Source organism: Sprattus sprattus (genome assembly GCF_963457725.1).
Source record: "Sprattus sprattus genome assembly, chromosome: 10".
NCBI lineage: Eukaryota > Metazoa > Chordata > Actinopteri > Clupeiformes > Clupeidae > Sprattus > Sprattus sprattus.
In genome coordinates, this window is record NC_137908.1 from 13,284,412 (window position 1) to 13,302,045 (window position 17,634).

At 41.1% G+C, this 17,634-nt stretch overlaps 1 protein-coding gene across 1 annotated transcript; it reads right to left on the reverse strand.

Annotated features, from left to right (window-relative positions):
* Window positions 1–24: 24 nt before the first annotated feature.
* gls2b (glutaminase 2b (liver, mitochondrial)) lies at window positions 25–16,834 on the reverse strand. The gene is made up of 19 exons (XM_080845548.1): window positions 16,542–16,834; window positions 16,292–16,397; window positions 15,297–15,418; window positions 14,321–14,450; window positions 14,122–14,201; window positions 12,374–12,537; window positions 11,229–11,287; window positions 7,924–7,956; window positions 7,708–7,766; window positions 7,214–7,280; window positions 5,566–5,616; window positions 4,825–5,001; window positions 4,391–4,522; window positions 4,058–4,150; window positions 3,874–3,935; window positions 3,435–3,511; window positions 2,937–3,000; window positions 2,595–2,661; window positions 25–833 (listed from the first exon to the last, which is right to left on the reverse strand). The coding sequence occupies exons 1-19, from the start codon at window positions 16,706–16,708 to the stop codon at window positions 747–749; spliced, it is 1,797 nt and encodes a 598-aa protein (XP_080701674.1). The 5' UTR covers window positions 16,709–16,834; the 3' UTR covers window positions 25–746.
* Window positions 16,835–17,634: the final 800 nt, after the last annotated feature.

Consider the following 17,634-nt stretch of genomic DNA (forward strand, 5'->3'; position numbering starts at 1 on the left):
AATCAAATAATCAGGGGCATGAAACAATTTTTTCAATTTTATTTTATTTTAATAAAACTGATCTTTATACGTGTACTGCACAACTATTGTGCAACCAGAAAACATCAAAGCAGGCACTGCACAAAACAAACTAGGAAAACATCATTTGTAAATCAATCTCTTTAGGTGAAATTTCCGAAAATGTAAACACTGAAAATACAAACAAGAATAAAGCTATTTACAAAAGTTAAAACATTAACTTTTATACAGTAGTAGTTCATAAAAGTATTTACAATAGATATGAGATTTACACAAACCCGAGACAGTACCCTCTTAAAAGTACAGTCTGTGATTGTAATCCCATACACTTTTTGTCAAATTCAGCAAATTGATCATCACGGTCCTCTAGCTAAATGGCGTTGTCGAAAACTGGGTATGTATATCACAGCTCGTCAAAAGCAAGTCTTATATTCTTCAGAGAAAGTCAGTATCCCATTTTGTAACACTCTACTAGCCATTACATCTAAGATGCTACATTAAAGCTGCCTTAAGTCATATTTTTGGAATACTCGACCTTGCTGGCTCTGTGATAAGCAACTAAAATGGCCAGCTATGTGTAAACCAATCAGCAAACCTCCAAAAAGAATAGCTTGTCCTGTTATGAAAGGTATTTTTACACACACACACACAGAACAGGTATCTTTCACAGATGTGCTGACGTGCAGCATGTCTGGTAGTAGTGAGTCAGCAGAAGTTCGAGTCTCCTATCACACCATTCCTTCCACTGACTTCAGTTTGTTGCTCTCCTCCACTGCCAGTGGGGGCTCTGTCTTGCTGCAGTGCTTCTGGTACTCCTGCAGAGGGCGCCAACAAAACCCAAACTTAGTGCTCGTGGTTTCACTATTTACTGCTAATGTGTCACATTTCCAGGGAGTGAGGGAGGTATTAGGGTCATGTCAAGGGTGAGGTTTAGAGTTAGGTTACTGCACCCCCTAGCCAACTGCCTATGTTACCAGTAGCATGAACTACCAACCTTTCCTGCAGTATACCGTCTTGTATTTACAACCCCAAATCAGAAAAAGTTGGGACGGTATGTTAAATTTAAATTAAAACTGACAACAGTGATTTGTACATTCTCTTTGACCTGTATTACATTGAAAACGATACAACAGCACATTATTTGATGTTTACCTGAATGAATTTGATTGTTTTTTCAAAATAATCACTTAATTCAATTTCGATTCTTGCACCATATTTGAGACAGTAAAGCATTTATTACTTTGTAGCGTTGCCATTCCTTTTTACAACACTTGAAAGACGTTTAAGGACTGAAGACACCAAGTGAGGAAGCGTTTCTCTGTCCTATTCTTCCTGCAAACAAGTCATAAGGTGTGCAACCGTACAGGGTCTTCTTTGTCGCATTGTTGTGTTTCAAAATGCGCCACACATTCTCTATTGGGGACAAGTCCAGCACCCGCACACCCTTCTTCCTCAGCCATGCCTTTTAAATGCGTGCACAGTGGGGTTTTGCATTGTCTTGTTGAAAAATGCATGGGCTTCCTTGGATAGGATGTCATCTTGAAGGCAGCATATGTTGCTCCAAAATCTCTGCGTACTTTTCGGCATTAACAGTGCCATCACAGAAGTGTACGTTTCCTTTGCCAGGGACACTGACACAACCCTATACCATGACAGACCATGGCTTTTGGACTTGTGGCTGGTAACAGTCTGGATGGTCCTTTTCTTCTTTGGTCCGGGGCATACTGCGTCCATTTCTTCCAAAAAAAGACCTAAAATACTGATTTGTCTGACCACAATACATGTTTCCACTGTGTGGTCCATCCCAGATGCCTCTGAGCCCATAGAAGTTGACGGCGCTTCTGGAGACGGTTAACATGAGGCTTCCTTTTGGCACAGTAAAGTTTTTAATGGCATTTACGGATGACACTACTTATTGTAGTGCTTGACAAAGGTTTGCCTGAGCCCATGTGGTTATAACGCTTATAGATGAATGACGGTTCTTGATACAGTGCCGTCTGAGGGATTGGCGATCATGCTCATTTAGCTTAGGTTTGCTCCCTGGCCCTTTACACACTGAAATTCCTTCAGATTTCATGAATCTTTTAATTTTGTTATGCACCGTGGAAGGGGTAAAATATCCGAATCCCTTCCTATCTTTCTTTGAGAAACATTGTTTTTAAACATTTCAATGATTTGTTCACGCATTTGTTGGCAAACTGGCGATCCTCAGCCCATCTTTGCTCCTAAACGACTAGGCCTTTCCTTGATGCTGCTTTTTTACCAAATCATGATTAGATTGACCTGTTGACATCCCTTGTCTCAAATCACATCATTATTTAATTATTTTACCTCTTTACTACCCCTAAATTCCCCTCGGCCCAACTTTTTTTCAAATGTGTTGCAGGCCTAAATGGCAAGAATGGATGTATATTTACAAATCAAATTTTTCCTACCGTCCCAACTTTTTCTGATTTGGGGTTGTAATTAGGTTGTCGTACATATTACAACATCGTATTACTGTGTTGCATTTAATTAGGTGTCTCTGAACCTAAAGTGTAGGCTGATTGATTGATACTGGAATGGTTAGGGCCTACCTGCAACAGCTTCACCACCTCGTCATGACCAAACTGCATGGCATCGTCCAGGGGAGTGTTCCCCCATCTATAAGAAAGTAAACGTTCAAGACTTGCACTTTCCCCTTCATAGAGCACGCTTATATTTATCTTTAAAACAATCATGCACATAAATCAAGTTCTTTATGAAGGTAAAAACCAACCCATTATTGAGCAGAGGCCTGACTACAGAGAGCTAAAATGTACAACCAAAGTGCAGTACCAGGTAGATTGTCATCTTTCCTTTTCCTTTCGCACACATAAGAAATAGTGAATGAAAAACCTGTGTAGATCCTCCTACACTAAGGACAGATCTGCCCTCACCTGTCCTTCACAAAAGGGTTGACGCAGCAGATTTTGGTGAGAAACTGCACGACCTCTGCATGACCTGAGAGCACAACAAGACAGTGATGAGACAGGAAGTCAACTGAGAGATGCATTGCATGGGTTTGAGTGTACTAGCCTCACGCTACTGGGGCTGGATGAATAGACACAGTAAAGAAAATATGCAGATCAGAGGCTTGTTGTGAAGAGAGAGAGATGAAAACACAGTACATGTTGATGTAGAGGAAAGTCAGGAAGGCTATTTGTGCTCATTCATTTGTCCACACTGTCACACTGATGTTATGAAATCACTTTGGATGAATGGATGGATAGCACCGGACCCCAGGATGGATCTGGCCTTTATCTAGCCCTGATATGGCCCTGATCTGGTGCTGGTCTGGCCCTGGTCTGGCCCTGGTCTGGCCCTGATCTGGCGCTGATCTGGTCCTGATCTGGCCCTGAGTCAGCGGAGATATGGAGTGAGAGGAAAAGGCTCACCTTCAGCAGCTGAAATATGCAGGGCTGTGCGAGAGTCATAGTCCTTCAGCTCCATGTCCATACAAGAGAGAGCAAACCTGAGGACACAAATACAGAGGTGTTAATGTGTGTGTGTGTGTGTGTGTGTGTGTGTGTGTGTGTGTGTGCGTGTGTGTGTGTGTGTGTGTGTATATGTGTATGTGTGTGTGTGTATGTGTGTGTCTGTCTGTGTCTGTGTCTGTGTCTGTGTCTGTGTCTGTGTCTGTGTCTGTGTCTGTGTCTGTGTCTGTGTCTGTGTCTGTGTCTGTGTCTGTGTCTGTGTCTGAGTCTGTGTCTGTGTGTGTGTCTGTGTGTGTGTAGTGATTTCCCCGTGCTGACCAGTAGTGTCAAGTAAGTCAACATTGACCAAAACATTAATAAGGAGATGTTGAAACGTCATTAAGTGTAACGTTCCTGTTACCTTCTGAGGGCAGAGACATCTCCACTGTAAGCAGCAAACATCAGATTCACCACAGATTTGTTCTGTGGAATTTACAACATAACGCACACAAGTAATCAGTAGTGGAAATGCATATGGCCTACGCCTGAAAACAAAGAGTTGAGAAAATGGGAATTGTATCGAGGAGATGAGAAAACAGACTCACCCTGTCTTCACCAAACTGCCTGCGTGGGTCCTGCTTCTTCACAAAGTGTCTCAGGTTATCATAGTTGTGAAAGTTGAACTGCGACACCAGATCCTAGAAGGGAAAGCTGCCATTTGTCATCGCTTGTTGACTAAAACGCTACAGACCATATCAATCTTAAATGCTCTCCAAGGTGCAGACCAGAGAATCCTACACACTCAGAAATGCTGTTAGAAGGTTTCAGGTTGTTAGATAGAACATCCTAAAACACAATCAATGTCATGGTCCCTATGCAGTTCAGGCAGTATGTTGTTAGATAGAGTAGCCTCTTTTTCAACCAAATCAGTTCCTCACCTGGCAGAAGTCGATTCCCCGGACGCTGTTGCCCACCTTGTCCAGAGGAGGCGACCAGCACATCATCCCCATGACGTTGGGAACTACTAGCAGGACTGCACCTGACACACCTGACTTTGCAGGTAAGCCCACCTGAGATGGATAACCAGACAAATAGGTGAAACTTATTCACAATTAAAATTAGGGCACAATTAAGTTCTGACTTCAACTACTACTAAAGAAACTGGGGTTAGCGATTTTCACTGAGAAAACGTTCTGTAATATTTGAAAAAGTGTTTACCTACAATTCACTTTTGGATAGCTGTCAATTAACAGAAGACACTGAGAAGACTAAAGTTTCTCAAACTTTTCTCAGCTGTCTAATGACAAACTAATAATGTAGACTTTTTTATTAGCCAATGTGGAGAATAGAAGGCAGAAAAAGAAACACTCACATGAAAAGCAAACTCTCCAGAGAAGTCATACATGCCGCAGGAGTGCATGAGACTGAGCGTGTTCCTAACGGCCTCTGCGCTCAGCACTCGCTCGCCTGTGGTTGGACAGATGCCTCCATTAGCCAGCGTGGCACCCATCACACTTCCTGATTCACAAGTGACCTCTATAGAGCACAGCTGAGCCAATCAGAGACCAGGAAACAGTAACACAGATAATGAGACAATGATGCATAAACAGGAAATGAAGAAATAAAGACAAGATTAAATACTTCAGACAGTCTGTCACCAGAGAGTCTGTAAAGGTTTTTGGTAAAACAAATGTTGAAGGTAGACAGGTAAAACGAGTGATGAAAAAAGATCAGAAAAAAACGGGTGAAGAGAAGACCTGGATGGGACACATGACAGCACAGGTGATGAGGAGCACAGTGAACAATGAGTTTTAGTGAATTAAAAAATGGTTTACTAAGAAGAAAGCATTCTGAGTAAAGGCTAGAATGTCAGGTAAATAGCTGTATTGAGACATATTCTGGCCCTCTGTGTGTCCTGATCACTAAAGGAACACGTGGGATTTGATATTGTTGGATGGAAAAAACTGTCTGTGTCTGACTAGATTTAGTCAATCACAGTCTGATGTCTGATAATAGATAAAGTTAATATATACTGTATATATATATATATATATATATATATATATATATATATATATGTTGAGGGATATTCAGGGAGCATCATAGCACTTACCTGGAAATAAAAGTCCAATGCATCAATCATCTCTGCCCCATGTGGGAAACACTGCATCAGAGAGATGAGAAGACACTTGCATGAAAAACATTTTAGCTCTCCCTTCTTGAGCAAAAAGCCCCTCTGAGGAATCCCTACAGAAGGACACACCCCTCTTTGCTGTTAGCTGAAGTGATTTAAGAAGGGAATAGCCCCTGCACCTCACGATCCTGTGAAAAGCAGAATAGATCCTAAAAACCAACTGACCGTATCATTATGGCTACTGATGAAAAGAAAGTCTTCTCCAACAAACATCAACCAAAACTCGCAGCTTAGGCTTACTTTCAACTGAATTTCTTGTCCAGGGTCAACCACAGGCCAACTAAAATGAAGCTCAACCATTAATAGTCTTTGACAGGGTATTAGTGCAGGTTTTTTTTTTGCTGCATGCCAATGATAAATGTTAGTACATAGCATTCCCTATCAAGTATAGCACTTAGGGTGCTTTGCGTTGTACGGCACAGTATTTTGTCCCACATCGTGATTAATAATGATTGATTGATAATGTATTTGATAATTGATAATGTCCTGCATTTTAATTGGTCATTTGTTTTTCAATTGTCAAAAATACGAACACATGGATGTGTTCTTTTACCAGCCCGGCACATTAGGCGCTTATGCCATTGAGACATAGGTCCTACTCTGTTTAATAGTACTACATAAAAAATAACAACCCGGCTCTTACAAATGCAGCATAGCCCAAGCTTGTCTTAAAGTCTGGCTTTCATCCAATGACTGAGAAAAGAATTGACTAGAGGATAAAGTAGGCCAATATGTGTATATGAGGTGAAAGGCAGAATGTTTCTTATTCAGTTAGATAGCCATTATATCAAAGTTTTAGGTTAACTCTCAGCATTGGTTACATGTCCCACATTGTCCCACCCAAACTTACTACTCATCCAACATTTAATCTGTTTGCATCTGGTCACCCTCATAACACTGAAAAGACCACATGGCTCACCCTCTTCTACTTCATGTAGTCACCCTAATAACACTGAAAAGACCACATGGCTCACCCTTATCTCTTTCATGTAGTCACCCTTATAACACTGAAAAAAACACATGGCTCACCTTCTTCTACTTCATGTAGTCACCCTAATAACACTGAAAAGACCACATGGCTCACCCTCTTCTACTTCATGTAGTCACCCTAATAACACTGAAAAGACCACATGGCTCACCCTCTTCTCTTTCATGTAGTCACCCTAATAACACTGAAAAGACCACATGGCTCACCCTTATCTCTTTCATGTAGTCACCCTTATAACACTGAAAAAAACACATGGCTCACCTTCTTCTACTTCATGTAGTCACCCTAATAACACTGAAAAGACCACATGGCTCACCCTTATCTCTTTCATGTAGTCACCCTTATAACACTGAAAAAAACACATGGCTCACCTTCTTCTCTTTCATGTAGTCACCCTAATAACACTGAAAAGACCACATGGCTCACCCTTATCTCTTTCATGTAGTCACCCTAATAACACTGAAAAGACCACATGGCTCACCCTTATCTCTTTCATGTAGTCACCCTAATAACACTGAAAAGACCACATGGCTCACCTTCTTCTCCTTCAGGTAGTATTGAAAAGATCATATGGCTTACCCTCTTCTCCTTTAGGTAGTATCCAATGGCAAAGTTCCTGTCTCCGGTTTCCTTTTCTGATTGGAACCTGTAGAGAAAGGAGAGGGTGGGGGACATTCACTGGTTAAAGCAACAGTAAGGAGTTTGTGTCAAAACTACCAAGCTATAATTTACAAACAACAACACAGCTAGCACTAATAGAAGCAAGCTAGCTTGCTTACTGGTGCTTTAATACAATTTACTTGGCGACATGCTGTAAAAGCTGCTCTTACTGCACTGCACTGTTCTTACGACCACAAACTACTCTGTCTTGTCTGAGCAGCTAGACAAGAGTGTTCATCTCCCATTCACATGACTAGGATCATCATTAAGGATCATTTAAAAAGAGGAATTATCAATATAGCTATATAGCCTACAATGATTTTCAAAAAAGCAAAAACCTACATATTGCTGCTTTTAACCAGCATGACAAAGCATCAGTGGCAAGGCTAGGTGTGGCTCTAATGTCCACTCACGTTGCGTTACTGAACCCTACATACTCCTGGCCAGCCATCTTCTTCACAAATTCCATCACCTGAAATACATCGAAAACACATGCAGTGACCTCCAGCTTCATGACAAATGACAAGTGCCGTAAATGGTAAGTAAATGTGGTAAATGTTAAATGTCTGTTAATGTCTGTAAATATAGGTAGGTAGGTACGTTAATGTGGTTAATGCTGATGTACTCACATAGTCAAACTTCTCTGCCTTGTTTGTGCCAGGCTAGAAGGGAAAGGAGATGTATGCAAGCGAATAAAAAAACATGAATTTAAAAAGGAACAAACATTCAAATAATGTGATATAATTGATTGATTATTTATTACCACTAACAGTAAATTATTATATGTGCACTAATGTGACATTGTACTGTCTGTATTATGACTAATAAAAGACATCCTCATCAGTGTATCACCACTGATCAATTCATACATTATTTGCATTCATTTCACACCAAGTGCCCTAATCCTCCACTTGCTGTAATGACTTTCATGATTTAAGAGACTAATCTCCAGTAGGACCCATACCACAGTAGATCATATCTGGACGCTGCGGTAAGTGGAAAAACACTGACGAGTGGCAGGGTCACTTCACAGGGGTAGTATCGGGACAGAAATAAAGATCACTGTACACATGCTAAGGTTCTTCAAATTAGAGCGAGTTATTTTAGTAACTATAGCACACACAGCTATCTTAGTTTCCAGGATGCTGCAGGATTCCAGGATGCTGCAGAATGCCCAAGTGATTTGAATGGGCCACCACAACGCTTGGAGATCCGATAACCGATTGACCGCTGCCAATAAGCACAGCTATTTTAGTAGGCCTGTAAAGATTATAAGGAGTTCACTTCCACCACAGTTGCTACAGATGTTAATGTAATAGTGATGTTCATGTTTTGTCCTCACAGCAAGCTTGTTTGTCAAACAACTTCAAACCATTGCAGTTAAAGTATCTTGTTATTCAAGCTATAGCCCATATCGTAGTGGCTAATTTGAAACAATAATGTTTGTGATTTGAAATTGTGTCACACCAAGATTACAATGTATGTTTCTGTAAAGATGACTGTGAATTTGATTATGATTCAAAAACCACACCTGTGCGCTGATTACTGATCAATAGTCAACCTTTCCTGACCAATCAGAGTTGAGGATTCAGTGCTGCCAAGTTATGTGAAACAGTACAATCTCTGTCTGCCCTCGTCAAATCCACTGTTACTCTATTAAAGATCACAGTGCACATGTTAAGTCTCCTGCGCAACAACAAATGTCAAATTGTACCTCCCCTGCTCCTCTCAAAGGTTAACTTTAATCTCTCAGAGTTAGCCGCTATCGACACCAGGCCCTCCACCACAACTCTCACAAGCTATTTGTGTCTAAACCCACCAGATCTGATTTTCTGTCTCTTACTTGATTAATTCCCAGGCTTAATGTCAACATTTTACTTCTGCACTGTCTATGGTCATTAGGAGTCTTGAATAAGGCTCAAGTTAAAACACCTTTGTACACCATGGCAGGCTGCAGTTATTTACTAATGAAAGTGTACTGTACTGACACAGGACTCCAGAGCATTCATTCATCTAACTGCACTCCTGGGCCAATTTAAAATTCTTGATTCACAAGATCAGTCCTTTAGCAGAGTGGGTCTAAACATGGTCAGGGTCCTGAGATTACCCTACAAATGTGTACATACTGCTTTAGGTTCACAAATAGTTACAGAGGAGGTGGAGTGGGCATACAACATGCAGTTTTTTAGAGACTAGAAATAGGAACAGGAAAACAAAGACAGTGGTTTATCAGGCAACCTGATATTACTATACATTAGTGATATTAATGATATTACTTGTACTTTTCCATTCATACACACATAAAGGCAGATGAGGTGGTCCTGCAGTGTTTACACAGTAATGTTGTAAGTGTTGATTAATATGCATGAATCATATCACAGTACCAAGTGATATGATTAGCAGCACTAACCTAATTCTCAATTTCAACACTAGTAATGCCTACACTGCATGAGGAAAACATATTGCGCATGTTTTCCTATCATTACTGTCATATCAGAATCATATCAGATCATATCACAAAGGCAATAGTGTTATTTATTACTTGTCATGACTGTATTGTATGAAGAAGCTCACGTGAAACACATTCACCTCATTCCTTTGACAACACAGAAAACAGTTGCTACGGATCCTTCTGGCTGGTGAGGGTAGCACTTCATTATAGGTGACCTAAATAGCCCATCACAGCTGTTTGCTTTAACCTGTAATCCATGCCTGTTTACAGTTGGTCATCAACGTTTGGTTTTCATCACTCCTCTCAGGGCCTCGTCTCTGATGCCATACAGCCGTGTAAACACACACCCTCGCTATGTCATCCGCGATTGGATGGACAAGTCTGATATACATGCACCCCCCCTCACCCTTATCTCATCCACACACCTACTCACCCACCCACACACACAAATATATACAAACACACTCTTCTTTTTCTTTTCTATCCTTTCTTCCCACTCTGTCTTTCTGCCTTCCTCTTGGTGATTGGGTGGACTCAACTGATACAAACACCCACTCCCCGTCACAAATATCTCCCACACACCCCCATACACCCCTACACACACACACACACACACACACACACACACACACACACACACACACACACACACACACACACACACAGAAACACACACATACCTGTTCTCTCTCTCTTTCGTTTGGTTCTTGGCTGGATAATAACACACATATAGCTCATCCACCTACACACAATCATCCCTCTCACTCTCTCTTTGCTCTTTCTCTCTCCCTCTCTCTCGTTAGTTAAGATATTATGTGTGTATATTTACAGCAACATTTCACAGGAAAAGTGTGTGTGTTTGTGTCTGTGTGTGTGTGTCTGTTCATGTGTGTGTGTGTCTGTTCATGTGTGTGTGTGTGTGTGTGTGTGTGTGTGTGTGTGTGTGTGTGTGTGTGTGACGATGTGTCATCACTACAAGGTGAGTATGTGCTCTGACTGCCATGCCATCGAGCCTGGCTCTTTGGTGTTGTGGTCAGAGTGAATGTTTGGCACCCTGTAGACCCGTGTTCAAGTCCAGATGGGGTGACTACGCTCTCCCTTTCGCTACAATTTGTGTGTGTGTGTGTGTGTGTCTTTCTGTCTGCTGCGCGTCAGAGTCTGTGTCTGTGTACGTATTTTAGAGGAGGTTAAGGCACGGGTGAGTGTCCTTTGGCTCACCTGTGTTTGTTTTTGCCTACATCAAACTTTATTTTATTTATTTATTTATTGCCTACATTACAGTGAGTTTGTGTATGAATAGGATAAAGCAACCTCTTAAAACCTTTTAATGTGCAAAGAATAACCATCTAATGAACTATAAATATAAATATACCACGTATATATTCTTTAACATTAGGTAAATAACTGGCTGCGCATGATTTAGAAATAACACAATAAAAGTAATGCGAGAATGTTGCTTTCCAAAGTTCACTTAAAGTTTACCTTGATGAGAGAGCTGATTACAATTGCTCCAGCGTTGACCATAGGATTGTGTGGTTTATCTAAAAAAAATAAAAAGAGGATGAGACATTAGAGAAACAATCTCACACCACTGATAAAAGACATCACTGTCCAGTGGAGCAGATGAGAGGATAAGGAAAGAGAGAATAGGGGATTGGTACATCCACAACTTTCTATGCACACTCACTGAGGTCCAAGGGAAGTAAAATAGATGATAAAGGATGCTAAAAAAGAGATGATAGAACGAAAGCTAAAGAAAACATGAGAGAAAGGGGATTCAAGGCACAAGAGAGTCGATTCCTGTATTTGACAGTGTGTCTGTGCCCCTTTAGAGCAAGCACAATGGCAACAGGCGCAAGGAAAAACTCCCTGTTAATCAGGAAGGAACCTTAGGCAGAACCAAGGCACATAAGGGGGGACCCATCTGCTTGAGGTCGGCCGGGAGGAGATGGGAAGGGGGGTATGGGGGGAGGGTTATGTGGCAGAAGGTGAAGGGAAACAATTAAGCAATATAGTACGAGTGCGAGTGGGGTAGGTAAGGGATATTCCCACGGGTGGTGTTCGGCCGTAGCCACCGAGGCACTCATACTATATTGCTTTTATAAAACAATTCTATAGTCAACCAATTAACATTTCAAAGTTATTGATTTAAAAATGTTTATTTCGACATTGTTTCTCCGCAACGAAAAATAGTTCCATTGTCAACGTCTTGGTTTGGAATTATAAGAACTCTGAATTAACAGTTATCATCAACGCACTATAGAATGTTTCATCGCGGAGTGAGTTATAATTAGCTGTGAAAAGTCCGAGTTGGGTTGTTCTGGGATAATCCAACTCATGGAACGTCTCTCGTCCAATCAGAAACAGCTAAATAACGCGATAGAACCCAATTGTTGTGTTGTACACAGCATGCATTTAGTAGATGTATATAATTTATAAACAAACATCATATAATATATACATGATACATACAAAAACAGCTTAGTGGGTATATGGTGTGCTCATAGGGTTACTGTATTTCTGACTGTGAATGACTTCAAATATGTAAAAAAGATGTGCAAAAGAGGTCAGCAGAAGTTTACATCTAAGAGGGACAGAAAAGAGGCATAGTGGACGGTGTCACTCACCATCCTCGTCCAGCGACAGGTTGTTGAACTTAAAGCCGCTGGGCTCCTTTCCCACATACCGGTGCACACGCTCAGAGCCTGCCTCGTGCACAGCGATGGCATACTCCAGCGGCTTCACGCACGACTGCAGGCAGAAGGGCATCTTAGTGTCGCCCACAGAGTGCCTGGACAGACAGACAGATAGCCAAGAACACATCAGAGAGTGGACCACTGACATCCCAGAATGCAGTTGACTCTGAAACATGCCAGATCTGACCTCCACTCATTCCGGGGTCAGCATTGACCTGCTTCACATGGACTATAGTAGAATCTGACATGTTGCATCTGTTGATATTGCAGAGGTTTTGATATTCTCATAATTTACATGTTGCGCTTAAGCCACTCTGTATTGTATTACCCAGGTAAAAAAAGTACACTGAAGCATACTCAAAATCTGAGCCTACCCAAGCCACCTGTGTATCGACCACTGGAACAATGATGAAATATTCCAATCCTTGTGATGTAAGAATCATCATGTAGCCTAGGCATATGTTGGTTATATTGCACTTTATAGGTCCAGCAATGTTAACCTTCAACAGAAGATGGCAGCTGGTTTCCACCCGATATATTTGCAAATGTTAAGTGAAGTCATGAAAATGGGTTGTATTATTGAGAGATAAATTCAGTTCAGTTCAATTTTATTTGTATAGTGCCATAACAATACAATTGTCTCTAGGCCTTTACAGAGTCCAGAGCCTGTTTAAAGAACAGAATTTAAAGAGCAGTCAGTCAGCGAGGTCAAGCAAGCAGAGGGGCAGAGGGCACTGTGCTCAGTTGAAACTAAGTTTCAAGAAAAGATACAGGGCCAGCATTTAAAATAAATCACACGCTCCCAGATTGGACGAGACGATCATTCCACCTGCCACCAGCTTCACCAGGGAACAGCTCATGGGTCGTGGGTCGTGGGTACCTCGTGGAACCAGAGTGATAACATGGATACATCACTGGGATGGACCATCAAATTTCTGAAGGTGTCAGAACCCGGGTTCTCCAGCTATTAGTGTAGCGCTGATGTAATACTCTAGATTGCATTGACGGCTGTATTGTATCATTATTTTCCAGTAAAAACTTATCTTGTAACAACAAAATGCTTCCTCTCTAAACCAACACGCAAGAGAAAAACACTCTTAAAATTATGCAGATTTTAAAATGTACACATCCCATCTGAAAATAATATTCTGGCTACACCATTGGTATGAGGATGTGAAAATATATTTCATAATTCATTATATGCCAGTATTTAATAAATGTGATGCTTTGCAGGCAGAACGATCGCATTGCCAATGAATACTAGGTTAGAATATACAAAGTTTGCCTGTTCTAATGTGACTTCCGATAAAAACCATGCACACTTGCAGTCTTTAACAGTGTTGCTAGTAAGACAGATACGACAATGACATCTTTGTACACCATAACTAACAGTGTACTCATATTAAGTGCACTGAAGAACTACTGAGGTCAACCTGGGTACAGTAATGCTAATAAAGCCCCTTTAAAATTGATTAGTTCTTGGGTCAAAAATACACTTGACAAAATTGATGCAGGGAGGAATCTGATTGATCAAGCTGCTCAATAAATGTTTGCATCTGAACTAAACTACATCTATATATCTTTAAGTTCTCACTAATGTGTGTTGTATGACTGGGACATGTATAAAAGATTCTGCAGATTCTCCATGAATGCCTGATATACTGTGATGGTTCTCTTACCTTTGTCCATCCACAGTACACAGTGAAACACCCCAAAGCTCTGGACTGAACTTCGCCAAATGAGGAATATAGGCTGCAACCTTAATTCACACACACATGCAAAAGCACTGAAAATTAGAGGTCAAGAAGTATGTAAAACTATACTATAAACTGCTATAACATACAAACTGCACTAACACACACTGACTGGAAGACTTACTTGCCCTTTCTGCTCCGCATGGACCTTGGAGTAAATCTCGTTTATCTTGCTCACAAAAGCCTCAAACTCCGGGATTATGAACTTCTTCTGGAAGGCCTGGGACAACAGCATAATATTCCCACCAACACACCTATGAGGCAGTTCATTTGTCCATTATTTTCAGACAACCTGTACGCACAATCACACGTTTACATCTATAAAAAATAAAGAAAGTCGTGGAAAGACTGTAGGCACGCATTCTGAACAACCATCACAATGTAAACAGCAGGACAAAGTCATGCCAGAAAAACACTGTAAGGAAAGGACACATCCAGATTATTTACTGTGTCGGGAGGACATTGGCTTTGGCCAGCGCTCTTCTGGGAGAGTGTCTGGTTTGTCCAGAGAGCCACTGATCACCGTTACATCTGATTATGAGGTATGCTAGTTTGTTTTGAAGGCAAGGGTCTCTGGCCGCAGGGCTGGTTCGGGAGACAGTGGGAGGGGATAATAAAAGGTTCGTGATCACAATGAATGGAATTCTCCCAGCTGCTTAGTTCTTTCCACCGCTAAGCCAAACATGTGCTGGGGGGCTAGAGCCTGTGAGACAGGCCGACAGCAGTGGGCTTCTGCAGTCTCATCACAGTTTAACAAATAAACTATTTACAACTGTTTCACAACACCAAACATTGCTGCTATCCTGGCATTGATAGACGGGCAAAGCCGTCTCTGTGGTAAAACCACAGCTTAACCGCACAAAGTCTGGACCAACTTACTGCAAGTGGACACTGGCCTGACCTTACGGTTCTGTCTTATGCAAAACCGGTCTGTATTTGCGAGTGAGAGGAAAATCTTGTCGAGTGAGGTATAAATAGCCTGTTTGGAATGGGACGCCACTGATTACAGAGTGTTTGTGTATGTAATATGAGGAACTCAGGCCATGCTGCTGTGTGTCATGGGTAGTCGAGAGACACAGGAGGAAGAGAGGGGGACTCACTTTCTAAAGAGCTCTTTGTCCATCATGACTTCAGTAATTGAGTCGCGTACGGTCAGGTTGAGCTTCTCCATGCAGTCCTTCAGGCGGGGGTCTGTGATCAGAAGGCCCGTGCTCCTCAAAGCCTGGGGGTTTGGTATGGAGAGATCAGACGACAGGAAGGAGGGAGCCTTTATTTAACAAATTGCACTGGAGAAAGACACCTTTGTTTATATTCATAGTTGTGAGGGAAAAATACAACATGCTGGCACACTGATTGCCACAGGGCTAAAAAAATAAATTTTGTCAGCAGGGGGAGCGATTAGATTGTTTACATTCACAGGCACTTCACTGGTCAGCGCCACATACAGTAACTTTACCTCAGGGATTATTGATGTTTCGTACTAGGATCCCTGAAACTACCATCGTTCACACATCTGCACATAAACAATGGTACTCTATGAAGCAAGAAGCTAAAAACATCATGATCGAAGGTATAATAGCCAGGGAGCCCACATAGTGATAAAATATGAACTTCCACTGTAATGTACAGTCAGTTGCTTTGGATAAATGCTGAATGAACAAACTTGAACTATTAGCGTCAATTCAACAGTATATTGATCGTGACACACTGATTGTGATTGTCATGTTAATGGCAATTATGTTTAAACAAAGCCTATGTCTATGCTTCCTGTATTACACTCTTTTGTATTTCAATTTCAAGGCAGCAATTACTTTATTGATTTAATAAAAAATAAAGCACCTGTTACTGACATAATGTTCCAATAAAATGATAGGTCTTTATAGACCAAAATCCAACCAAATGAAAAGGAATAACAACAAAAGTAAACAACAGGATAACGCAATAACAGAATCATTACGTAGACTTACCCTACGCAATATATAACAAGGGGAGGGGGGGGGGACTAATATGAACCACTAAAAACGGCTAAAGGGGATTCATGTTCTCTGTTAATCTCAGTTTGATTTGTCTGATAATTAGATTTACGTATACTCACGGAGATGAACTGAGAAATAGAGATTTTCTCCTCTCCCTGTGTGATTGTGTAGAAAAGCATGTCTTCCAGTGCCGAGAAAAGACCCGTTCTTTTGTCATTCATAGGCCTGTCGGCAAAAGTTATTATTCCTACTGTGTCACAAATCTGGAACTGATAACAAATCAGTTAAATATAATAATCGGTCGACAAGATATGTACTGAGCTGAAGATGAAAACATTGATTTCAAAAACCGGCATACTGTCCACTCACGTTTGGGAGAATCCGTTACCATAGTGCTTCCTCATGTAAGAGGTTCCACTGTACCTTCGTTTGTTCATATTTTTCCGAAATCTAGAGACGGACGCTCTTGTCACATCTTTCACAAAGTATTCCGCAACTCCTGCGTTACCTACACGCAAAAGTTTAAGGCAAAACATGTTTGAATGCGTGAGCGAAAAGTTCTAGACAGACGTTCGCTGCTTTACCGGAGCTCTTCAGCCGTGAGCGAGTATATTGTGGTGCCAAAGTGAGAGGCCCTGAGCATGAACAAGTGACCACCAGCAGACTAAACTCTATCGACAGCTGGACGGTGACCTAAAACTGCAGTTACCTTAAGTGGCCAATCACACAGAGAATGGGGTGACAGCGCAGCTGACTTTGTGCTACTAGATACATCGACTTGATCTGTCTTAAAAAAAGAGGTTGTCTATTTAACAGAAATTAAAACTTGTAATTTAAGAATTTAAGAGAGTAGCAATTGTCACATACAAATACTACATCATGCAGTCCAATAACCCTTTGGATTTCCCTTACTATTAAAACTTTTATAAAATATTTCTCAACAGGAGCCTTAAAATGATCTTATACTGGCCAGTACATATTGTGCACCTCCTGTTTGTGTGTAGAAAAATTATATCAAACCCATACAAGCTTTGTTATATTAATATTTTTATTTAATTTGTACAGAGGTTACAGTACAGTAAATCCATTGTATCAATAAAAGCACTGCATTAGTTTGACAGTCACTTATTGTTACAAATGATGCCAGTCCAACAGATGTAGTGCTCACAGTGGGTGGTTTTATGAAATGCACATTAATGGTTAATTAGTTCATCAGCTGCAGGTAACGTCCCGAAAGGAATCTGACCCAGGTCCGTTCCAGTGTCAGCTACCCTATTTAAGTTTAAAGGAGCATTGTGTGAATAAGACCTGCCCCTGGGACAGCTCAGGCCACTTTGGACTTACAGGATTTACAGATTCTTCACCCACTGTAACCCAAATGCTCCAATCCGATCACACACTTGCAAACACCCTTTTCACACAGTGGTAGCAAGGAAGGCCTCAAGTCCACATAAAAAGTGTA